This window comes from Haliotis asinina, chromosome 8, assembly GCF_037392515.1.
Source record: "Haliotis asinina isolate JCU_RB_2024 chromosome 8, JCU_Hal_asi_v2, whole genome shotgun sequence".
NCBI classification, from domain to species: Eukaryota; Metazoa; Mollusca; class Gastropoda; order Lepetellida; family Haliotidae; genus Haliotis; species Haliotis asinina.
In genome coordinates this window covers 22,636,593-22,660,684 of record NC_090287.1, presented here as the reverse complement: position 1 = coordinate 22,660,684, position 24,092 = coordinate 22,636,593, and the positions used below count along the sequence as shown (strand labels likewise).

Below are 24,092 nucleotides of genomic sequence, written 5' to 3'. Positions count from 1 at the left end.
TCTCTCAGTAACTGAGGTCCTTGTTCAAGATACTTGTTGGTTTTAATACAGTATTTCATGTCTGTGTGGGGTGGCCTAATGGTTAAGGTGTTTGCCCATCAGGATGGCATGTGTGTGTGAGGATCCATTACTTGTGGGTTCTAATCGTGCATTCATCAGAAATCATGTAGATAAGTTACCAAAGTGATAATGGGCCCAGTTGTTCAAAAGCTTGTTAAATTTGAAAGGGCTCTTCATGGACTGTTGACATGAAGACAGTGAAAGCCTGTTGCTCAAAGCTCTGTTAACCTTGAATGGCCTGTTAAGGCCATGCTAATCATGGAATATGCTTAAACAACATCCAAACCATTACTTCAGTTACATAAATAGTTGCCCACATGCCAGAAATAACTCCATGCCTTAAATTTTTTATAACTGTAAAGTCGAAGAAAACAATTGTTTTGTGTGCATGTCCCAAAGTAAAAACAAATGTCTTGTTGCACTGATTAAGGTCCCATGCATAGACCAATGAATTACTAGGGGTGACTTTTCCATTGTTTATATTACAAACACAATTGTTGATGTCTCGCAAGCTCATAATGAATTCTTTTTTTTATTTCCGAAATCCTGATTTTTGCTCTTTCCATTTCATAGACATGTCAGTAGCATGCCAGGTCAGCATTGTATCAGTTTAAAAGCAAGCAAATCAAAGAAAATAAAAGCACTCCTATAATAATAACATTTTACTATAATTGAGACCTGACCCAAGTAGTGGACCCAACAACATATCCAAAAGCTTGCAAATCTGTTCCTTACATGTTGGTTTCATTATCTGAATCTCCTCAGCCATTATCTGCAGACATGTAAAATTTGATCAATGGGGTGAAATAAAACAGAATAAATTTTGATGAGAATATTTTAATTTTACAAAATATTTTCAGACATAGTTTACAAAGACAAATTGGAGGGTAACAACTATGCACAAACTTGGCTACAGATTGCCTACAAGCCAAGTATAGTTAATATAGCAACATAATATACAATCAAGTAAGCATATTTACAAAAGCAAAATTGAGGACACAACATAGAGCTGATTACGAAACTGTGCTGTGGGCAGTCAGACACTACTGAATCGAGGTTCTGGCTGCGTTAGGCTACAAATCAAACACACAATGTTCAATCTTGTATGTACACAAATTATTTGTGGCAATACCAACTGCTAACATAGGAATCTGTTAACATAACAGTTTAGGGTGACACGCCAGGCTCTATGGTAACTGGTAGACAAGCATGTAGTGTGGTGGTTAATGGGAAGAGGAATTAGTCAACTCTCGCGCCACGGCATTCAAAAGGATGTAACCCTTCAGTAATAATTACACCAAATTCACTGATGAATTTTTTCCAAGACAAACTGGAAACAAGCATCAGTAGTTGGCAATTATGGATATGTTAAAACACACAACAGGAAAATGACAAATTTTACAAACTGATATACACAGATTCACTGTATTCCAATGAATCTTACATTTCATAAACACTATAAATAATTAATGCACACATAATTCTCATCAGCAATTTGTTCAGTCTTAAATAGTATACCTCTGCAGTTGTCTAGCTAATAAGATGAGGACCATTTACTCCAGCCTGCCACAACAAAGATGGCAACCAGAGCCTCAACATCAAGTCACACAACCCCGTGAAGAACACTCGACACAAACTTCTCACTGTTAGTGTAGTCCGAAACTGTGATCAAAAAGGTATACATTCTTTGAGAGCTCTCTTTGAGATGAAACCAGAATGGTCTCCCTTTGAGATGAGCCCAGAGTGGTTTCCCTTTGTGAAGACAGCAGAGTGGTCTCCTTTTTTGATAAAACCAGAGGGGTCTCTCTTTGCAATGAAACTAGAGTGGTCTCCCTTTGTGATAAAGGAAATTTTCCCTTTGTCACTACAGAAATGTGTGCCTTATGAATCACATGCTCGACATTTGCACACCAGCAGAGGATAATAATCACGTAACACACAACAGACTGCTACAGATCTATGTCGGAAGCATACATGGGAATTACAGACTCACTGACCGGTCCAATCACTTCAGCAATGCAACACTCAAAGCTGACCATTTGAAATCATTGTTAGAGAACAGTTATCATGGCACAAAAATACTTTGATTGTTAGATGTTTCCAGTTACATTGCAGAACATGTCATCTGACTGGCAAAGTATAAGCCTCCCGTTCTTCCCCACTCACACACTTACAATGGCATAGTTGCGGTTAACATTGAAATGAATTTATCAGATCACATTGGAGCTTAGTCCACATATTAAGTAACTATCCTCAGTTCAGATGCTTACAGATGTCATAACAAAAATACCCTAGCTAAAAATCAAATTAACAATGTCTGAAAGAGTTAAACTTCTATGAAAACATTCTGAAAGATCAAAATATTATCTCCATGTGCACGAATCTGAGTCACTTGAATCTATACTCCTGTAGGTTTGTGACACAAGTACACTATTAAGTCATACACATTAAATGAAGAGTGGGTGAAGAAATGTATATACAGACAAGCATAGGAACACCAACTGAATATACTACAGTATCACAAGTCATAACAAGTCATGATTAAGAACAAATCTCGGGAGAACATAATTCCATCCAAGATCAGTGTCCTTCCGTGACACTTCCACTCTTGTAATGTGAAGCTAGTGACTAGAGTAAGGTTCTATCCCTATAACAAACACCCTCACTCTTAGGTAGTGTTGTCACTAGGCAGTGGTCACAACATAATTACCTTGTCCAACATACTTCTGTGAATCTCAGTGCGATCTTCCTCAGTCCCTTTCTGACTTCCTTGCAACTGTTCACAGCTCACGACTCAAAAGATATTGAAAGATTCATCGTGTAGAACACATGAAAAGTCTAACCCATGATGAAGGGCTATGTAAATCACAATATCATTGAGAATGCCAACATTTTCAACTTAACAACAAAATGATAACATAAGGAAACATTTTCATATTTCAATTGTTTCGCATGCACTTTTGCTCATAATTATCTATTGTCAACAGAAACACTCCAAATGAAAGCAAATCCTTAGCTTACAGAACAACTTTGACATTAAAAACAGGCAGGCAATTTTGAATGTTTTAACCTACTATAACACATTTGTTTAGTACCGTAAACAAATTGATATACATACTTAGTGGTATTCTTCTCAAATATGCAGAAACAAAGCAGTCCAAGATTAGGTTCATAAGACTTGTAGGTCAAATAGTCATAATGGCTTGATGAAATCAAACAAACACAAAACACAACACTTGACAGAAGAAATGAGATGGACAACTACAATGCGGACGGACATAGTGACTTGTTTGCTTGTGATGTCAGTTACATGAAGTGCCCACAATATTTAGCACACGAGACTTCTGTTATCCTCATCTACAAGCCTATAGAGGCAGTAGTCTGTCATCTGAAATCATGTCAACAAACCAATATATCCATAGCTTTCTGTTATGCAATAAATAAACCCTTATCTGTCAACCATCAAACAAATATATCCCTTCCACAATGAATAAACCAACAAACAAAGCCAAATCTCTAAAAGTTCAACAATAAAATTATATTTAAATCTTTTACTGGCCACTGAATGTTTAATAGTGAACTTCTCCATAAAATATATCTTGACGGTTTTGTGTACTATTTGTTTTACACTATATTAGAATACAATAGGTTATATTGTAAGTATTTGGTTTTATTTCCCTAACTACTTTCACAAATCTCTACAGCAACCATACTCAGTTCACTGCAAATAAAATTTAAAGATAAGTATTCATATCTGAATTCAGTTGCCATTTGCTCCAACAGAACGTGCATTGCCTACTGCTGAAGTCACAAATCCCCATCTGAAGTAATTGCTCAATTGTACCATGGAGCATGGGATAACTGTTCCATATTGACGAAAGTGTTTCTTGAAATGCAGTTGTACATGCAGCTTGATGTCTTCCCACTGATTAAGAAAATAGTGAGAAAACCAAAGTAATTGTTTTATGATTCAATTTTAAATTAAAGCAACTTACTCACAGTCATAAAATAAGCATGAAAACAATTTTGAAATTTATATCAACTTTCAGACAAGACAAAAGTCTACTCAATCTTTGACACATGACATAGAAAACCAATTCCATACAATATTTCCCTGAACCTTTCCAAAGCCATATATTATGCTCCAGCTATTGTATATATAAATATATACAGTGTTGACTTAAACAGCACCACTTATGTAGGATGACAAAGTAAAATGCATATGACACTGTATGACTTTCTGATGACTGTGTTCCACATGCGAGTAAGCCATCTACTGTAGTGACACACCCACTACAAACACTTGACTAAAAATTTGAAATAAATAATGACATTACACTTGATCCTTCAGTACAACTACAGGTCATTGCAGTCTGAGGCAGACAGACTTCTCTAGTTAGTGATCAGTGTAGTTTACAATACACATAAATAGACAATCTTCCTGTGAATCTCATTAACAACATTTCTGTGACCATATACATAGATATTCTCATCAACTTGTGGTGACAACTTCCAACCAATCAAGCCAGCATAACCCATTAGGGTAAATATATTTGGTATAACTTCCTAGCATACCAACTGGCTAATCTACGCTTATTGTTAGTTACTAGGTGTTCTAGCAATGTGACATCCTATCAGTGCATTGTGGCAGAAAACTGTTGTTTGTGGTATCAAATAATTAAGTAAAGACTCAGGAAGAGCATGTTGGCTTCAGAGATCTAACTGTATGTGGCAGGCATCTTGAACATTTTACTTTCCTTAAAATAAATTGATTATGTCCCTTGGATAATATTAATGTTGCAATGTTCACCTGAGAATTGGGAATTACAACTAAAATGAACTAAGGACCGACCATCTGTAAATTCCCTCAGCTTGTGAATTAAGTATCAAGAGCGATTTGACAGGAGGTATTCTGAAATCTCCACAGGAAAAATTCTGAAAGTGTGATAGAAACATAAATGAAGGTTATTGCAGGCTGTAGCTAAAAATTAATGTATTGGTTTCAGAAATGCAGTGTGCTGATTGCATGCAAGCACCTAATGCAACAATCCTAACACTGAGTCTAGACTGGCTCCTGAAGGAGTTGATGACTTTCTGCCAAATCTCCAGCACATTGCTTTGGCACACAGGATAACTAGATGAACAATCGTCATCAAGCCAGACACAGTAGCAGGGAGCAGACGAGTGAAAGAGCAATCAAGCAAGCGAGCACAGGCGGGCATTGAGGGTTTGGAGTTGAAGTGTGAGGTCACAGCATGGATGTTAGGAGTTCTTGATCATCTTGTTACGGTTGTTAACCTCCAACTTGTCTAGTCGACGCCACAGTTCCTCACGATCCTTCTCTCTCTTCTTTTCCCTGTGAAACAATGCGCAATAAAAAATACATAAACAAAGGATAACTTCCAGTTGATGTTTGTCATACCATAGAAGCACACATATAGATACAATATAATTCCTTTCGTGCAAACATACACCACAGGACATCAGTACATGTCAGTCGAGGCACATCAAGAAGACTTATCTGTCTGTAAATAATCTGTCTGTCTTTGTTGTTAACCAAAACTCCCAACAATATCACATTAATACAATGGAGGTCTGGAAATAATCAATAATATAACACTCAAAATATGTTTTGCGAGCATGTTTTGGACACTCAGATTCTGATCTACGTAATTTTATAAGTACCTTAAAACTGCAACATATGGACAAACAATAAATTTTAACATGATTCAGGATTGCAATGAAAATTTCATGTGCAAAAGAATTGGACTACATATTTATAATTTCATATCTGCACGCACTTGCCAAAAACCTACCACGAACACTGCAACCTCTTAAAAAAAGTTGCTGTCACTACTGATATTCAAATAATTAAATGTGTGTTCAATTCCTGAGCAGCCAAAATACAATTCTGCTTTCCTTAGGTCCAAAATGGCCAACAACAGCATTTTCATTATGATGGATGTGAGCACCAAATGAACCTTTTTCATCAAAAGTACAAAGATGAAACATAGGTCAATATTTAAGATAAGATAAATTCTAAGATTGGTTTAGCCCAACTAAATGCATATATATATATACAAATTTCAAAATCTAAATGCAAACAATCTTTCCTCAAAACTACTGTGTAAAGAAAAATACCAACTTTTGTCTTTCAGCCTTGTAGTTAGCTGTGAGCTCATCGAACAGTTTACTGTTCATCTCCATAAAGGTCTTCAGGACATTGTAGACCAGAGCCACGATGGTCTGATTCCAGTGCTCTTTAGAAATCTTGTATAGAGCTGGGAACATGATTGGCAACACCGCATTTGAGTTCTCCTCAATGAGACTCATGATGTACTCGTTGTTCCAGTAGTATAAAGCTCTTTCTGCAACCTGAAATGTAAACAAAATCTAGGATAGGGACAAATCCATTTTGTATTCTAACCATGACATATCAAATAGAATTTTCTGCATATATTACATATTACATATGTAATTTTTTTTCGCACAAGCAGAAAACTAAAAAATACATATCAATCAGTTCTTGTAGAAATGCAGCCTTGTGATTCTCAATGCATATACACCAATTAAAGCCATGCTATGTAAGTCCGTATTTATTGGGACAAATATGATGTTATTTATGTCACAAATCAACAAGTATTTGCCACATACATGGTAATGTTGCCACTGCTAAAGAAAAATGAAATGTAACTTATCTGCCAGCATTAATGCAAGTGTCCTATTACCATTTACAAAGTTTGATTCTTCACTGCTGAAGAAGAGACATAGTGGGCACAATATATGAAATAACAGTTATATACATGGAAAATATCATTTTCCTTGGCTTTTATGCGTGTGTTATGTATAACATGGGGGTCATGCATGAACATAGCAGGATGACTGTACAAATCTTGAGCTATTTTGATGTTAGCTTGCTTTTTTATTAGGCTACAATTGATTCCCAACATGGATACCATGTGTGAAGCATTTCTGGTGTCTCCTGCCGTGATAATACTGGAATATTACAAAAAGTGGTGTAACACAAAACTCACTCACTCAGGCTACAAACACTGAGAATGCCCTTGAGCCTTGCAATGACCATACAGATGTACTTGTACAACATTGTATCTCTAACTTGTCATTCAGTCTTCAAATTCTCTCTCATCAATGACATGAATATGAATTATTGCTAAAAAGAAACCTTATCCCAGCTGATGTGGACATTGATATGGATGTTAACCAGTTTGTAGGACATAATCTGAGATAATTTGTAAAGGAAACGTATTATGTACACCGTTTCAACTAGTACCACTAACTACTGATTCACCCATCCAAGCAGGTTAAATGGCCAACCATTGTTAATGTGCTGCTTTACCATCATGATAAATTATTTACTTGCTTTTAAGGTTTCAAAGAAGATTAGGACGTTCCCAACTTTGAAGAAAAGATACATCAGCATTAATTCATCCAATCAATATCAAGAACATGTGATTTAACCACATTTCATCTGACTGCACTTCTAAGAAAGACTGAGATATTGATGGACGAGCTTAACCATTAAGCTCTTCAATACATGGCGTAATGTACATGTTCCTGGATGCAGACAGCCAATGTGATAAGTAGGTCACATAACCGGTCACGATGACTTCAGGATGACAAAAGTTTCTATTTCCAAGTGATGACATGGGTGTGGCAAGAGTATGTGAACTCAGTGGCATCAATAATAGAGAAGTTTATATGTGCAAAAAAGCTATCAGCATCTTTAGCCACTATCTTAAAGCACTAGGTTTCTATGCTGCTCGTTTGTGTAGTTAAAGATAGAAATGTAAGAGGCTCGGTGAAACCTGCTTTAACTTTTGTGTTCAAGCCTATTTCAGTTACATATTGACATGCAAGCACATGTGTGTAGCTGTTTGTAATTAGGGCTGAATTTTAGAAATACCCATTTGAAATCTCAGTTTAAAATAATACCCTACTCTGATACATTATATTAATTTCAGGTGGACCTGTCCATGTATTTATGTTAGGATGTATTTAGTTTTACGCTGCTATTAGCAATATTCCAGCAAAATTCTGGCACTGTGCCCATGTAGGGTCTTTGGCGTGACAAACGAATGCTGTAGGCACCAGGTTACTCCATCACCCCTCCAGTCCTTCCGATACCCCTCAGTGACAAGGGCAAGCAGAGCAGGAAGAAGAAGCAAGTCTTGGTATTACATAGCCATAGGATTAAACCACCAACTTGCTGCCCCTCACCTGGACAGGCTCAAATACACCATGGCGATAATCCACAAACTGTATGACATCTTGAGTAATAACATTACAAGGAAATTCATAGTAGAGCCAGTTACATATGATCTCCACTGGAAATGAGGAAGATTTAATTCTGTCATGGAAATCATAACATTTCCTGTCCTACAATCACACAATAAATACATCTTCATATTTAGACTAGTTATTACTCACCCTGACCTATGAAAAAGAATACTAATCGTGCAAAACAAAATGAAAGTAATCCAAAAACAAACTGAGGAAAGTGTTCCTTACAGGAACATCACAAATCTGAATAACTGTGTACATTTCTCCACAAAAAGACCTGATAATAATCGTAATGTCAAGACAACTTAGCTTTCACATATAAAATATTATTTCACTGGCATGAAGTCACACAACATTTCTATAGTCATACCTATAGTCTTGAAGATCTGTATCCTATCATACATATTAAAACAAGACAAAATTGTGTCCAGGGATACAGACGCCCCTGCTGCTGTGTGAAGCTGAGTGTGCTCTGGTGATTGATTTCTACTGACCAAATTCAATAAACATCTATGCAACTATGAGATGCACACCTCTCGAGTCCTAATGAAACACATGTATAAGCTTAATCAATTCCGTTGAGCAGTTTTGTGGAGAAGTGGATAGATTTAATCCCCTATTTCACGATCATGTGAGAAAAAAATTCCACAAAATTTATGTCAATTCAAAGGGCATTAAAATCAGAAAAATAACAAAAATACAAAATCAAAATATGAGAGGCACACCTTTAGAGTCCCAATGAAGCAAATGCGCAATCTAAATGAATTCCATAAAGTAGTTTTTGAGAAGAAGTGGATAATGTACACTTCCCCTATAACATATTATGAATCCCATAAAGTAGTTCATATGGTGGGTACGTATACATGCAGTCTGTGATTTGAGTCACTAGTATACAGACATAGTCTAGCAACATTTTGTTTGTTTGTTCTGGAAAAATAAGTCCACATGACAGCACTAAAACTGGCCGGGAGTGTTGAAAGAAATGGCAAATGATCTCAAGGGGTTTGGGTGAAATGAACGTGTAAGATAACTTCCAAGAGAAATCACATCACCCCATTGGCCAGTATAGTACAGTACGTGGTAGTGGAGGGGACAGCAAGTATTACAGCATCAAGTGGCAGCAATGACGTAATACTGATGAAATGTCAGCTAGGCTAAAATGGTCCAAGTCTGACAACCTGAACACAACTCCTAAGCAGAGACCACATACCAGTATATGGTTTCAGCTTCAAGTATAAAGTCCAGCAGATATTGTTCGAGTTATCACAAGGACTAATACATAACTTACTGGGCCAAACTGAATATTACCAGGTTAAGTCACAGACTGAGAAATGTAACGTCCTTAACTAGACAAGTTCATGTTTCCAGAGACCAAATTATAAAAAAAACCCATATATTGAGATATGATGTGACCTTGAACTTTATGCCCCAGAAAATGAAACATATATCCAGCTTTAACAAAATGAAAATAATAATTATCAGCCATTATCATGCTGTTTGGCTATGTAAGACTGTTTCCTGCTTAATTTATTTTTCCATTTCTCAAGTTGAGTCATACCAAGCTCAGCTTGTCAGTCAAACATTCCTGTAAAGTTGTGCTTATTGTGCTATGTTTATCTGTGGTAAATAAGTCAGCTTTATCAGTGCCTGTTGCAGTCGTGTGTTTAGGCCTGCTGTTTGTAACGTGTCTGTAATGTGTCACAGTGGATCTTCCTGGTGCTACACCAGCCTGACTGGGCACCGTGACCTGTCATAAATCTTTCTAATTGAGGATAACTGCTTCAACCCTTCAACCACTAATCAAAAAGATGAAGTTTTCATCTTGGGATTTGGCTAAGGAGACAAAGAACAGATTGCTCCTTTAAAAAATAATTGTGGGAAAAATTATTAATAAATACAGAAGTATTCAGTGGAAAATCAAAGATTCCCTCATACAAAACATTTCAAAACATCACACAATAGATGGATGATCACGTCTTACAACTGCTTCTTCAAATTTACTACCACAGAAATAATTCTGAAACAAAGCAAGCACTTGGAGACAGTCACTTGACTCTGCATTCATGACGTCCATGTCTAAAACCAGGAAGCATGTGCTGCTGTTTAACTTGTTTAGAAAAAAAAACCCCAACTTTTCATCTTGAATCATTTTCTTTCCAAAATACAAATTTGAACACAATCAGCTGGGCCTAATGTATACTATATTAATCATTTATTATATTGATAATGATGATATCCTCCACATTCAACCTACCAGTACATGACTGCAAGATTTGTGTGTAGATGTTATGTATGCATGGTGTCTGCAATGGTAAATTATGCGTTTAAAGGTTTTGAGATGGCCCCTATCATGAGTGATGCCGTCTTATCTGATAACCCTTTGTCTAGGTGGTTGTGTTTAATCCTTTGTTGATGACACTATTTTGAGTATAACAACACAGCAGAGGACTGTAACCACTCCCCATTATCTGTTATTGATGCCAAATGCCTTGAGTGAGTGAGGTTTTACACAACAATCCGCAATATTCCACCAATATCAAGGCTGGGGGAACTAAAAATGAGCTTAACACACTGTAACCATGTGGGAGATCCAACCCGGGAATTGAGGTGATGAGCAAATGTTTTACCCACTTGGCTACCCCAATACCCTACATCATGCAAAGTAGTGGCCGTGGGTACATCTTCCCTGGAAGCTAGGGCAGACTGTAATAGTACTCTCAGGGGAATACTAACCTGGAAGTGTGGACTGGACACACACTTGGATATCTGTCTGAACATGGCCTCCATCACCTTTTGGAACTGAGCAGGTTCTATCACATCAAGGATCTCCTCAATCTCCCCAAGGAACATAACCTGTAATATGGGCAAACAGAGCTTCAGGTGGGGGACACAGCAGAAAATGTCTTCTCAGAGTTGCTGTTAAATGTCACTTTAACTGTATATGCTTGAAACTAATATCCTTGGAACATAACATCCTTCTCTACGAGAATATCACTAACAACTGCTGCAACATATGTCCGTATCAGGAAAACAAATTTTTTGCAACATTATTCTATATGAATATCTCATCACTGTGATAAAAACATGGTTAATTTCTATTAGAATCTTCCCAGTGGTATACACATACATGGTTAGTTCTCCAACATTCCTTTGTACGATATACATAATGACTGGGATTCAGAGTAAGTCATATTTATAGCCAAAGAAAAAACAAATGAAATGCAAAAGTCAACAAATAGTGAAATAGCAAAAAACTCCAGCTAACAACCTGATGAGAGTGTGTACATATTGTCATAAAACATCGCCTTTTGTTTCGGATATATGGTCTGGACAAACAAACTACTGTTAAAAGAGTTAAAACTTTTTACCACAGAATTGCAAAAAATAATAAAAATTTCAAAACTCCAAGTAGAAAATGGCACCAGTTGACCACCAGGTCTTTGTGTGCGTGAAAAGTTTTATGAAAGAATACATATTACCTTTACAGTTTTGGCCTGGACAAAAAGCAATTATGGATGGATGGACAGACAAGCTGATTACAACTGGGGGGATAATACTGATGGAAATGACTTGAGGCAATGGTCTCCAGCCAAACTCCCCAGACAAATTGGGTTCACAATGAACTGAGCAGTAATCCACAAAGACATCTCAATGTCGTGACTACTGCAGATGTATGATACAAGGGCAGCTGCAAACGAAAAATCACTGAGGATTGAGTCTAGAGTGCCCTTTCTTTCAACTTGAGTCCTATGGTTCCGATATCAATATATTTCCATAGATGCTATGCCACTTGCCTACAGCCTGATTCCGTTTTGTTAAACTGGTTAATTAGATAGTGACTACGGGTGATTTCATCCATCTAATTGGGTCCCCAGGCTCTGGTAGGAGATTTTCCAACACACATATGCTACATGCCATGTCACAGCATGATATGGATGGTTTGCTGTAATCTATACTATAACTATACATGTTGATACAACATTCTGGAGACATATCTGACAAATAGATTTTTCATATAAACAAGCAAGTATCCAAACTAAATTGTACTTTTCTCAACCACTAGATGACAACTGGGTATAAAAATGTAGGCATAGACTTCTCTTTTACATTAAGATATCTAAATCTATCATGAAAAGAACTCCAAAATATGTTGAACTAAACATTTTGACACAAATTTACAAACGATCGAAAACTGATTTCAATGCTGATGAACACAAATTCATGATCTGCTAAATGTGTGTAATTTCATAATCATGTTATAAAAACTGAGAATTGATTTCGGTTGCTGCATTCCTCTTATGAATGTTTGCACTGAGCTGTGGGCAATCCAAAATGGCTGACTTATATATCAAACTACAGACGTACCATCTTACTGTCATGGTTCCTTTCAAATGTAAGTTTTAATGTTTATCACGACATACAGGTGTATTCAGACATACCTCCTTTTGACTACAGGTCTTCGGCCAGAACTTAAGTAAACCTTTGATAACCTGTAAAAAAAAGGACAAAAATAATAATTGGTTCCTTCAAATCCTTGTTTATAAAAATATTTTTGGTAAAAATGAACACAAAGATGTGATAAGGATAGGATCAGACAGAAAGGCATCCTAGCCTTATATCCTTGTGATAAACAGTGAGTGAAAGACCATATCATTGATAGCAGATGTTGGATTGACAGACGGAGTTTGGTTTTAGCAATGTCCCAGCTACATCACGGCAAGGTGGGAAGGGTACACCAGAAATGGACCTCACATATTGTACTAACGTGGAGATTAGAACCCTGGTCTTCAGCATGACAAGTTAACACTTCAACCACAAGGCTACCCTACTGCCCCAGCTGCTGTGTAGGAAAATTAACTGATCAATATTAAATCAGCAACTCTCTTTTCTGTTTCTCAACTCCATCTTGTCACCTTTGATATCTTTCTAGCATGTGCAGGGTTAAACATGCTTTCCTACTTCATAGACACATTTCATGAGAGAGCAAAGCAAAGGAATGAATGTTTTATGCCACTTCATTCACCAACAGTCCCACAATTTCAAAGTGGCTGTCACATAATCAAGTTTCCACAGACCAGTAGTGGATTAAGAAACTATGGAGACTCTTCATGAAGAAGGATAGAAGCACCCATGTCATATTAACACAGCCCCAGCTTCATATAGTCATCTCGTTTAAATGTCATAAACTGTTGTGGGCATATTCCGATCAAGACTCCACCCTTAAAATCAGTGAATGAAAATGAATGGGTGAGTGAGTTTTAGTTTTATGCTGCTTGTAACGATATTCCAGCAATATGACAGAGGCAGACACCAGAAATGGACTTCATACATTGTACCCATGTAGGGAATCGAACCCACGTCTTTGGAGTGATGAACGAACAATTTAACCATGAGGGTACACCACCGCGCCATGAATGAAACATGAAAACATGACATGACACATGAAACATTGTCTTGTCACCTTTGTTTTACTTGTGTCAGTCTCTAGCAAGAAGACAAGGGATACAATACATGTAGTTCATATATTATACATGCGTACAAGTTGGGAGTCCAACTCAGGTATCAGAGTGCTTGAACTACAAGGCTCCTGCAGCAATCCTTGACGGACACTGTGGCAAAGATATGATAATCAATTCATACACCGGCATAATCTCAATCTACTTATACAAACTGAACCCTATTCCAAGTTCCACAATTTCATCTAAAATACACCCGGAGACAATGAAAATATCAATACTCACATCCTCAGTGAGAGCAGCATCCTTCTCCAAGAACTGCACAACACAGTAGGCCAGCTAAAACAGGACAGAGTTAAGTAAGCATAATAAATATGCATAGAACCTGACGGTAATTTTACAAATCACTGCACAAACAAATAATGGAAGTTCATGATCATAATTTGTGCTTCGGACTTGTGCCCTTCAAGTCTAGGCTGAAATATATTTCTTTTCCCTCACCTAAAAATGTGCTTACAAACAAGCAGAACAGTTGTTGTTCAAGGGGACTGACTGATCTACAATTTCCAGAACTGGCTGCAGTTTTGAATACACAATGCTGAAGTTTATGAAATTTTCATAATTGGTAAAGTTGACTGGTTGGTAGTTAGAACGCCGCAATCCTAAATATTCCAGCCATATGATGTCAGTGAGTAAAAATCAAGTCTGGACACAAAAGAGATCAACAGGATGTTGATGCATCTACCAGTAATTAAGATACGATGACATGTGTCAAACAAGTCACTGAGCCTGACCACCCGATCCTGTTAGTCGCTGCTTATGACAAGCATGGGTTACTGAAGACCAATTGTAACCCGCATCTTCACTGGTGAAATAGTAATGAAGAATGTCTAACATTTGCTAAATGAACATATAGAAAATCACTCACATACACATATGGTTAAACATTATGAATACCCACAAGCTCAAAGAATGCCTTCCAATAAGCTTTAGGCGAAATAATTTCATTGCAAGAGTTCTGATTTAATTCCTCTACATAGTAAAACCTTGTCAATCCTGTATCAATCAACACACGCCTGAAATGATGTAGTTCAGGATTAATGAATCATGATCAGACTTGTGCAAAAATATCATCTGAGCATTTAAGATTAATCAAGCACAACACTGGATAAATAAAACTTAGAATCTGCACTTCTGACCATGAATGACATTTGCAAGCGAAGTTATAGCTTCTTTATAAAAACGTGCTATTGAAAGGGCAACCTATTTGTATTAAATAAAAATGTTTTACAAAAAAGGACAAACTGTTTATGTTTAGTTAACAATCACAAGTTAAATGCCTCATTTGTCTTACCTTTACTTTATCAACTGGACCAAAAAACAAATTTTCCAAATAATAAACCTCCACAAAAGAACAACTTAAGACTTCAAAATTAAAGCTTTGTCATTTTCATATGGCTCGTAATTTCAAGTCAGCAGAAATACTTTTAGTGGTAATTATAGTTAGTGGAAAATGGTGAAATTTTCATATGATGCCCTTAAAATAATATGATGGTCATACCAAATGCTCTTTGAACCAGGCAATTGAAAGCATAAAGTTTTATCACTTGCATAAGTAGGGCAATTACACAAAGATAGGATGCCTGGATTCAGTACTATGGCAAGGAAGTGAGCCCACACATTGAAAGTACAAAATCTCATCTGGGAAAACATTGTTTGGACATAATAGGTCAAAAAATTCAAGAAAGCAAGGAAGTATTTTATCAAAAACATGTATTTACTATAAACAGACTATTTTACAACCGAAGTTAGTTTGGCATGGGATTACAGGCATAATCCTGTTGCAAAAGGAACTTGGTACAATGCTATGGTAAAGGTCAGGCACCTGAGATCAATTGCCTAGACAGTGCATGTCCTACTACCAGTACCATGGAATCACCCTGCTACCACAATGCACAAATTGGTCTGAACAGTATGTCTGATGGCAATATCTCACACCAAATCAAATGTTTGTTTGGCAATATCTCAGACCAATCAAATGTTTGGTTTTCAGGACACATTTCCCTTTCAGAGCAATGAACATAAGATGATTTTTGGTTTGGTAGATGCAGGTTGAATTTCAATATATTTTGAACTATTTGAATTAAATAAGTAACAAAACACTGACCCACTGAGGAAATGACACACCGCTCCGAAATGAACTAAGAAAAGTGAAGATGATACAAAGACAATGACATTTGTCATGCCCAAGCTTGACATGCAATGGCAGCAAGATGGGTACAATTTCCCTGCTGGAATCTTGTCCTGCAGCCCTTGGCTACATTAAGTGTTGTGTAACCTGATTTTGAGTGGGTGTATGATGTAGAAGGCTTGTCTTGGGGGATTGTCACTAACCTCTGCCATTTCAAACATCCAGTACATCATCCAAGAAATGGCAAATTCATTTAAGGAAAACAAAAAAATTGTCATTTGCATTAAGTTAAATGCAAGAATTTGGATTGCTAAAGGTGAAGTATTTTGGAAAGTTTGATCTTTAAAACACAATTCACTCATATTATCAGTCAGGTCTTAGAAACAAAAATACTAAATCTTGTACAAAATTCATTTGAAGCCTGAAATAGCACCTTTGAGACTAATTCTTTATCATGAAGTGAACTAGACTTGTTTAAAAATGTAACATATCAAACAAGAACATGACCAAAGATGTCCATGGGCATAGCAGCAATCTGGGATTACGAGGGATCATGTTTCCTTTCAACAAAGAGTCATATACACACTACCAGCACAGCTTCACTTTCAGATGAACTATCAATTCTGAGGAACGTTCATAAGTAACAATGGATGTTTTGTGCTGTTTTCCAAACAACAACATGATGCTCATTTATTACAAGAGAGGGCAACAAGAAGTCACAATCACAGTAATAAGCATATAAGATGGAAAATAAATCTATCCGGAACAGATTACACAATATACCCTGTGGTTTGCTGAGAACTTCAATAACTGTAAAGTTTGCAATTTTTTATATCCTGTATTTATCCATATAAATCTACAGTACACTTCTTTCCAAATACAATCAACACACAATTAACACCTGCTTTGTCTGGCAACAAGGTATAAACACACAACTCTATGAACAGACTTTAACTGTTGTCAATACAACAAATGGAAAATCAGACCTGAGCAAATTCTGAAATCCAACATTTCAAGATATACTGGATATAAGTTACACATACCTCAGTTCTGCTGAGGAAATTTGTAGTTTTATTTGTCAAAAATGGTAATGTGCCCTGTGTAATGTCCTTCTTTGAGAATACAATATCTGATCACATACAACTCTGATCAAATGTGCTCCCAATAAAAATCTAGTTTTTTGTAATGAGTGACTCTTTCAACTATGTAAACAAGAATAAACATCGAACAGTTTCAGAGACAAAGAGACTAGTGATGTTATTCATTTGTGATACATCTCCTGGGAAATTGGTCTCATCACAATACCTACTCTAGATGAACGTTTGGAATGAAGAAATGGAATGGCTAAATTTAACAAAACAAAACATGCTTTCAGAACAAAGATTTTCAAATGGCCTAATACACTAAAAGGCATTTCACTTAACTGCACATACCACTCATTTATTCAAAACATGGTTCAGGGATGTGAGCATATACTAGTTGCGTGGATAAGAGCGCTATTTAAATATCCTGTAATAATAACCTGGTGAATATTACTGGAAACCATCGAGACTAAATGGGTTTCTCCGTATGTTTTTTGCAATATTGTTTGGAAATTATTATATTTTCAATGAAGCAGTACTGGTTCAGAAATTTGATAATTCCACTGTGAAGTACCTAAGGATGTCACAATAATCTGATGATTGCATGATAGCAAATATGGTTTCTAACTTACTTGAATAGGAACTGCCAAGGCATCAGAACATGCTTTCATTGTCGTCATTACATTGGCAATAGACCCTCAATCATTTGCCTCAATTGCTTACTGTCACAACTCATCAAAGGAGCTTCATCAACAGTTAGCTTACCTGTGCATGATAGAGACTTAGACTGCGAGCTTTGTGTAGGGGGATCAAAACCTTGATTAAGAACTGCTTGTGCTCTGCCTTCAGCGGTAAAGCAAAACCATTGATAATGCTGGAAATAAAAAAAAGACAATTTTCCACTGCTGTTAAACTCTAGCTTAATTGAAAATTAGTTTTCCATGACATAACAAATGACCCTGAGTGTCTAAACACTGTAAAAGATGAAATGCAAAACACAGTAAAGGATTATATGTAAATCACAGTAACAGATGATATGTACCTTGGGCATCACATTTTATACATCTAGGAAGCTTAGTAATGTAGGAATTTGTTTGACACTGACCTGCCTAAAATCTCTAATAGTTCTCCAACTCCATTGAACTGCTCTGTTTCATATATAAACCTGAAAGCAGGAACAGCATCTTAAGGTGTGGACTTGCATACCTGGGTGAAAGGTTTCACCCAGATGAACTAACCCACACAATATCGTCTTTGTCAGGCTTGGTTAGCTACACAGTGGGAAGAAACAAGGTATTCAGACAGCATGTCAGTATTTTTCGTAGGAATGCAAAACCTTGAAAATTAGCCAACAATGAATACAGAAAGTTTCATAATGCAACAGCTGGCCCTTTGAATACAGTGAAACGTGGGGAAATCTTTTTAGGTGTCTGTTCTGTTAAGAAATGTATGCTTTGGAAATAACTTCATGAAACACTAATACAAAATAAACAGCAACATCTGATCGATCTTTATATTATATACACCAATATTTTACTGAGTGAGGTCCAATCTTACCTGAGGAAAAAATTATTTATTTGTTTCCTAATGAAAGCTCTAAGTCCAAGAAACTTTCCATAGATCCGGTGAAGGACAGTTTTCAAAAAGTCTCGTTCCCGTGGATCTTCACTGTCAAAGAGTTCCAATAACTGAAACAGAAAAAATAAGTTCACTTTAATAGGTTTAAACAAATTTGACAAAGAAACATTCTGGTTGTTTATTACTTAGAGGAAGAGTGGTTGATTGCATGAGCTATGATCTATGTCACCATGGTACATCGACACAGGATCTATTTGGTCACTCATTCCAACCACCTGCAGCCAACATTATACACAAGGATAAAAAAGACCAGCAACTGTGAGAAACATATTTTTGATTAATCAGAAGTTCGTTGTTTTAGTATAACACACTTGAATGAAGTAAACTTATCACTAAATTTGACAAATATTAATGACCAAATATGCGCTCAACATCATAAAACTATGTGCATTGTAAAATGTTAAGCACTTTTATTGTTTGATTTTTATAATTCTAGTGCCTTTCTTGCATGGTTGCATTTGATTGCATGATAGTATTTGTTATAAAAACAATTACTAGACAAAACCTGGGGAAAAACCCCTTGAAACTGGTAATTAAATTAAAAATGTCTATTTTCATTATAATCGATAATCGTTCACCACAAGTCCTTATAATCGATGGTGGATTTGTTTTCTGATTCCCAACACTAGCTGACAGCCTAAACCTGATGGGAGAGATTTCATTCCCTTAGCTGTTAATGATCCTATGATATTCAGCATGTGCTATTCATCATTGATCAATTGGCCAATCATTGAAATGTGCTTATGTACATTTGTTAAATAGATACTGAGGCAGTTCATACATTGCTGTAGTCTGTCACTGTCAGTCAAGACATGGACTGAACTGATAGTCTGGATATATAAGTCTTCGTTTTGTTCTGTGGATGTGTCATGAAGAGAATATGCATGAAGTCACTTCCAAATGCTTACTAAAAGTTAGAGATTTATGGGTCTAAATAATCAGAAGGTCTTTGTATTTATTTGTGAATTTAATTCCCATGAGTTTCCCCACTTGAATTCCTAGGGATTTGAGACCCGTGAAGGTCCCGGGGTAGAATAGGCCTTCAGCAACCCATGCTTGCCATAAAGGGCGACTCAGCTTGTCGTAAGAGGCGACTAATGGGATCGGGTGGTCAGGCTCGCTGACTTGGTTGACACATGTCATCGGTTCCCAATTGCGCAGATCGATGCTCATGTTGTTGATCACTGGATTGTCTGGTCCAGACTCGATTATTTACAGACCGCCGCCATATAGCTGTAATATTGCTGAGTGCGGCGTAAAACTAAACTCTCTCTCTCTCTCTCCTAGGGATTTGAAATGAGTCAGGCAGTATTTATCATTCATGTATATAGAACTTAGTCTCAAGTCAAAATATGTTGTTCATATGAAGGATCAGTATCTAATATATAACCCCCTCCTCCTGAAAATTTTATATTTAAACTTTTTACATGCCATATCAATCCAAACATGAAAAATTTAAACTACGATAGAAGATACTTACTTCAATCACAGTTGTCTCACATTAAACATTACAAATCTATGATATAAACTGTCATTCTAGAAATATGTGATTTCTCTTCCTATCAATTTCTTATTGCATTCAGCTGTTCCCAGTCTATTATCTGTATAACCTACACAGCAACCACATGCAGTGGGTGACATTACCAGCAGACTGTAAAACACAATGTAAAATAAGCCAGTCCGATTGCTTTTTTCAAAATTTAATTTCACTAGAATGTTTAGAAAAGGTCACCAAAAAATATCATCACATTTGACCTACAATAGGCAGTGAGTGAATGAGTTCAGTTTTATGCCACACTCAGTGATATTCCAGCTACATGGCGTCCGTCTGTAAATCATTGATTTTGGACCAGAAAATCCAGTAACTGACAGCATGAGCATCAATCTGATGACGTGTCAACCAAGTCAGTGAGCCTGCCCTCCCGATCACGTTAGTCGCCTCTTACTACAAGCATGGGTTACTAGGAATTGAGTAAGTGAGAGTTAGAATGTATGGCTCTGTTACACATCAGAATACCCATGTTTGTTGTGTAAGATATTTGACATGAACCACTGCAGTCAAAGCACTGTAATGATGTAGACAGCACGTTAACCTAGGACTATCATAAAGTACCCGAGTCCATCTTGACTTGAACAACCATAAAATTACACATTCTAACCTTTAAATATAAAACCACAATATAACTTGTTTCCTGCATAGCTTACATACCTGAAGAACAAACTTTTGGTCTATATATTTCTTGGCCAAACTTGGCTGGAAGTCTGGAGATTCAAGAAAGCGGAGAAAAAATTCATAAACAATCTGAAAAAGAAAAGAAAGCATGTTGAAATAGAGCAGACATGATATTTTCCCTTACATCCCTATTATACATTGACTAACATTCCTCTCAATCTGCTCAACCCAGCTTTCAGCGTTGGTGATAACAAAGCCAGGTAGAGATAATGTCCCAAGCGTAAGGCAGAATGGAAACTCCAGCCTCATAGATGCATATTGCAAGTGAAAGCTGAGTACGTATTTCATGATGTTACAAATGTACATGCAGCTGAAGGCTATTCCTGATTAACTACATTAAAATACACTGTGTTTTACGCTGTATAGAATACCTTATCTTATGAAAGAGTTACTGTTTACCTGGTTCAAAGTCAACACAGTAAAGAAGTATCCATCTGTTGTCCAGTAAAATGAAATTCAGCAGGAAATTCTAAATATTCTCAAATGAAAGATTGTGGATAATCATGGAAAATGAATTGCTAATAAAAGGGAGTGACTGATATGACAGGGTGGGACAGCATGTGAAGTAATGGGTATTGCACAGTGGCAAGGTGACTTGGTGACAAGGTGGACAGCATGTGAGGTGATGGGATTGGCACAGTAGCACATGACAGGGTAGTACAGTGTGTGAAGTAATAGGTGAGACAGAGTGGTACAGTGTGATAAGTGGTGGGTGTGGCAGAGAGGCAAGGTGACTTGGTGGCAGAGTGGTACAGTGTGATAAGTGGTGGGTGTGGTAGAGCTGCAAGGTGACTTGGTGGCAGAGTGGTATCGCATGTTAAGTGGTGGGTCGGGCAGAGTGCCAATGTGACTTGGTGGCAGAGTGGTACAGCGTGTTATGTGGTGGGTGTGGCAGAGTTGCAAGGTGACTTGGTGCACAGCATGGTACAGTGTGTTGGTGAAATAGTGGGACAATGTGTGAGGTGATGGGTGTGGCAGATGGCAGCAGTAGAAGAGTTTAAAATTAACTTTTTTAGCTTGTAGCAGGTACTTGCTACCTGGTTTAAAAATAGGGACCAAAATCCCTTACCTGGTAGCAGCATTCTTTCGTAATTAATCCCTCCCCCTGTTCCATTACTGCCTTTAGCCATATCGAACTGTACAAGTTTCCTGAAACTCTCTCTTCTCACCCACCACCTGTTTACTAGTGGTTTACAAAATCAAATTCTCTAAAAGTCTGTGAGTCTGCAAGTTGATTGTCCTCAAGGGTATCTGCCTACAGTCTCCAGTCAAGTGGAGATCTATCCTTTCAAAATGACGCCGTATTGATGAATGTAAGCAGTTTCACTAATTTTCTTTTAAAGAATAGCAGGTAGCAAGTTGTTGTGACTGTGTATTCCTTTCAGGTAGCAAAATAGGATTTAAACAGCAAATTTGCTACCTCAAAGCATTAATTTCGAACCTTGAGTTGGTGAGCAGGTGGGACAGTTTGTGAGATGATAGATGTGGCAGGTGGTGGCAGTGTGATGGTGACTAGGTGTCACAGTGTGTGAGGTGATGGGTGTGGCAGATGGTGGCTGTTTCCAGTTGGTGAGTATGTGGGGCAGTGTTTGGCAGATGGCAGCTGTTAGGACAGCGTGTGATGTGATGGGTGTGGCAGATGGTGGCTGTGTGATGGTGACCAGGTGGGACAGAGATGTGAGATATTGGGTATGGCAGATGGTCTCTCTGTGATGGTGACCAGGTGGGACAGCGTGTGAGCTGATGGGTGTGAAGATGGTGGCTGTGTCAAGGTGACCACGTGAACAGTATGTGAGGTGATGGGTGTGGCAGATGGTGGCTCTGTGAGTTGGTGACCAGGTGGGGTGATGGGTGTGACAAAGGGGCAATGTGACCAGGTGGGACAGAGATGTGAGATATTGGGTATGGCAGATGGTCTCTCTGTGATGGTGACCAGGTGGGACAGCGTGCGAGCTGATGGGTGTGAAGATGGTGGCTGTGTCATGGTGACCACGTGAACAGTATGTGAGGTGATGGGTGTGGCAGATGGCGGCTCTGTGAGTTGGTGACCAGGTGGGGTGATGGGTGTGACAAAGGGGCAATGTGACCAGGTGGGACAGAGATGTGAGATATTGGGTATGGCAGATGGTCTCTCTGTGATGGTGACCAGGTGGGACAGCGTGTGAGCTGATGGGTGTGAAGATGGTGGCTGTGTCATGTGACCACGTGAACAGTATGTGAGGTGATGGGTGTGGCAGATGGTGGCTCTGTGAGTTGGTGACCAGGTGGGGTGATGGGTGTGGCAAAGGGGCAATGTGACCAGGTGGGACAGTGTGTGAGGTGATGTGGCTTAGCAAAAGTGGATGGATATGCTTCTTGCCTGTAAATGAGGCCATGATGCCTCCAGTGTTGGGTCGTCTTCTTCCGGGTCAAAGTCAGGATTGTCATTAGGTGGAAGAGTGCGAAAAATATTACATGCAATCTGCAAAGAAACAAAATTATATCAAAGACGAATTGAAACATAAAGCATGTCAGAACATAAATATTTCATGACTGAGCGAATACAGAGTTCTCCTTGGTCTATAAGAGGAAATTGCCTAAACTCACAAAATATACATTGAGGGCTATTTCCTTGAGGAAAATCATATTTATGAAAGCATAGTGCTCTATCACAAACAGTTGACATTCGCAATACAGATAATCCATGTTTAAGACCTAAATTGCAATGAGAGAAAATCAACAAAATTCAAACCTTTCTGCACAAAACTGATACAAACTGATGAAAAGGGAGTATCAACATCCGAGACTGACACATACAAATTCATTCTTTAAAATATTATGCTGCTGTGGTTCCAAAATAACCATGAAAAAGGGCACCTGTATCAAAATATGAACACAAAAACCTAGATTTAATTAAAGCATGATGCATCATTTTTGCATTTTCTTATTTTGAGGAATCAAAATAAATGAAAGATTTTGTAAAGATAAAAGGCCATTACATTAACACATCTAGACAGTCTATTTCCAACAGAAAGGTGTTCCTGCAACATTAACACTATTAAACAGACGTGCACATTAATGTGAGCTGGAGTAAACTACAAGCTTAATCAATCCCTCATATGACCTTAACTGTAACAGAAAAACTAGACATA

At 37.5% G+C, this 24,092-nt stretch overlaps 1 protein-coding gene across 1 annotated transcript in view; it reads right to left on the bottom strand.

Annotated features, from left to right (window-relative positions):
* Positions 1-881: 881 nt before the first annotated feature.
* Positions 882-24,092, bottom strand: part of LOC137293580 (serine/threonine-protein phosphatase 2A 56 kDa regulatory subunit epsilon isoform-like) — a 43,198-nt gene continuing 19,987 nt past the window's right edge. The window contains exons 3-12 of the mRNA XM_067824216.1: positions 23,321-23,422; positions 20,938-21,030; positions 18,648-18,778; positions 18,196-18,255; positions 17,856-17,964; positions 14,103-14,156; positions 12,801-12,851; positions 11,095-11,214; positions 6,206-6,435; positions 882-5,416 (exon numbers count right to left, since the gene is read on the bottom strand). Of these exons, the coding sequence (XP_067680317.1) occupies positions 5,323-5,416; positions 6,206-6,435; positions 11,095-11,214; positions 12,801-12,851; positions 14,103-14,156; positions 17,856-17,964; positions 18,196-18,255; positions 18,648-18,778; positions 20,938-21,030; positions 23,321-23,422 (1,044 nt within the window). The 3' untranslated portion in view covers positions 882-5,322. The remainder of the gene's footprint in view (positions 5,417-6,205; positions 6,436-11,094; positions 11,215-12,800; positions 12,852-14,102; positions 14,157-17,855; positions 17,965-18,195; positions 18,256-18,647; positions 18,779-20,937; positions 21,031-23,320; positions 23,423-24,092) is intronic.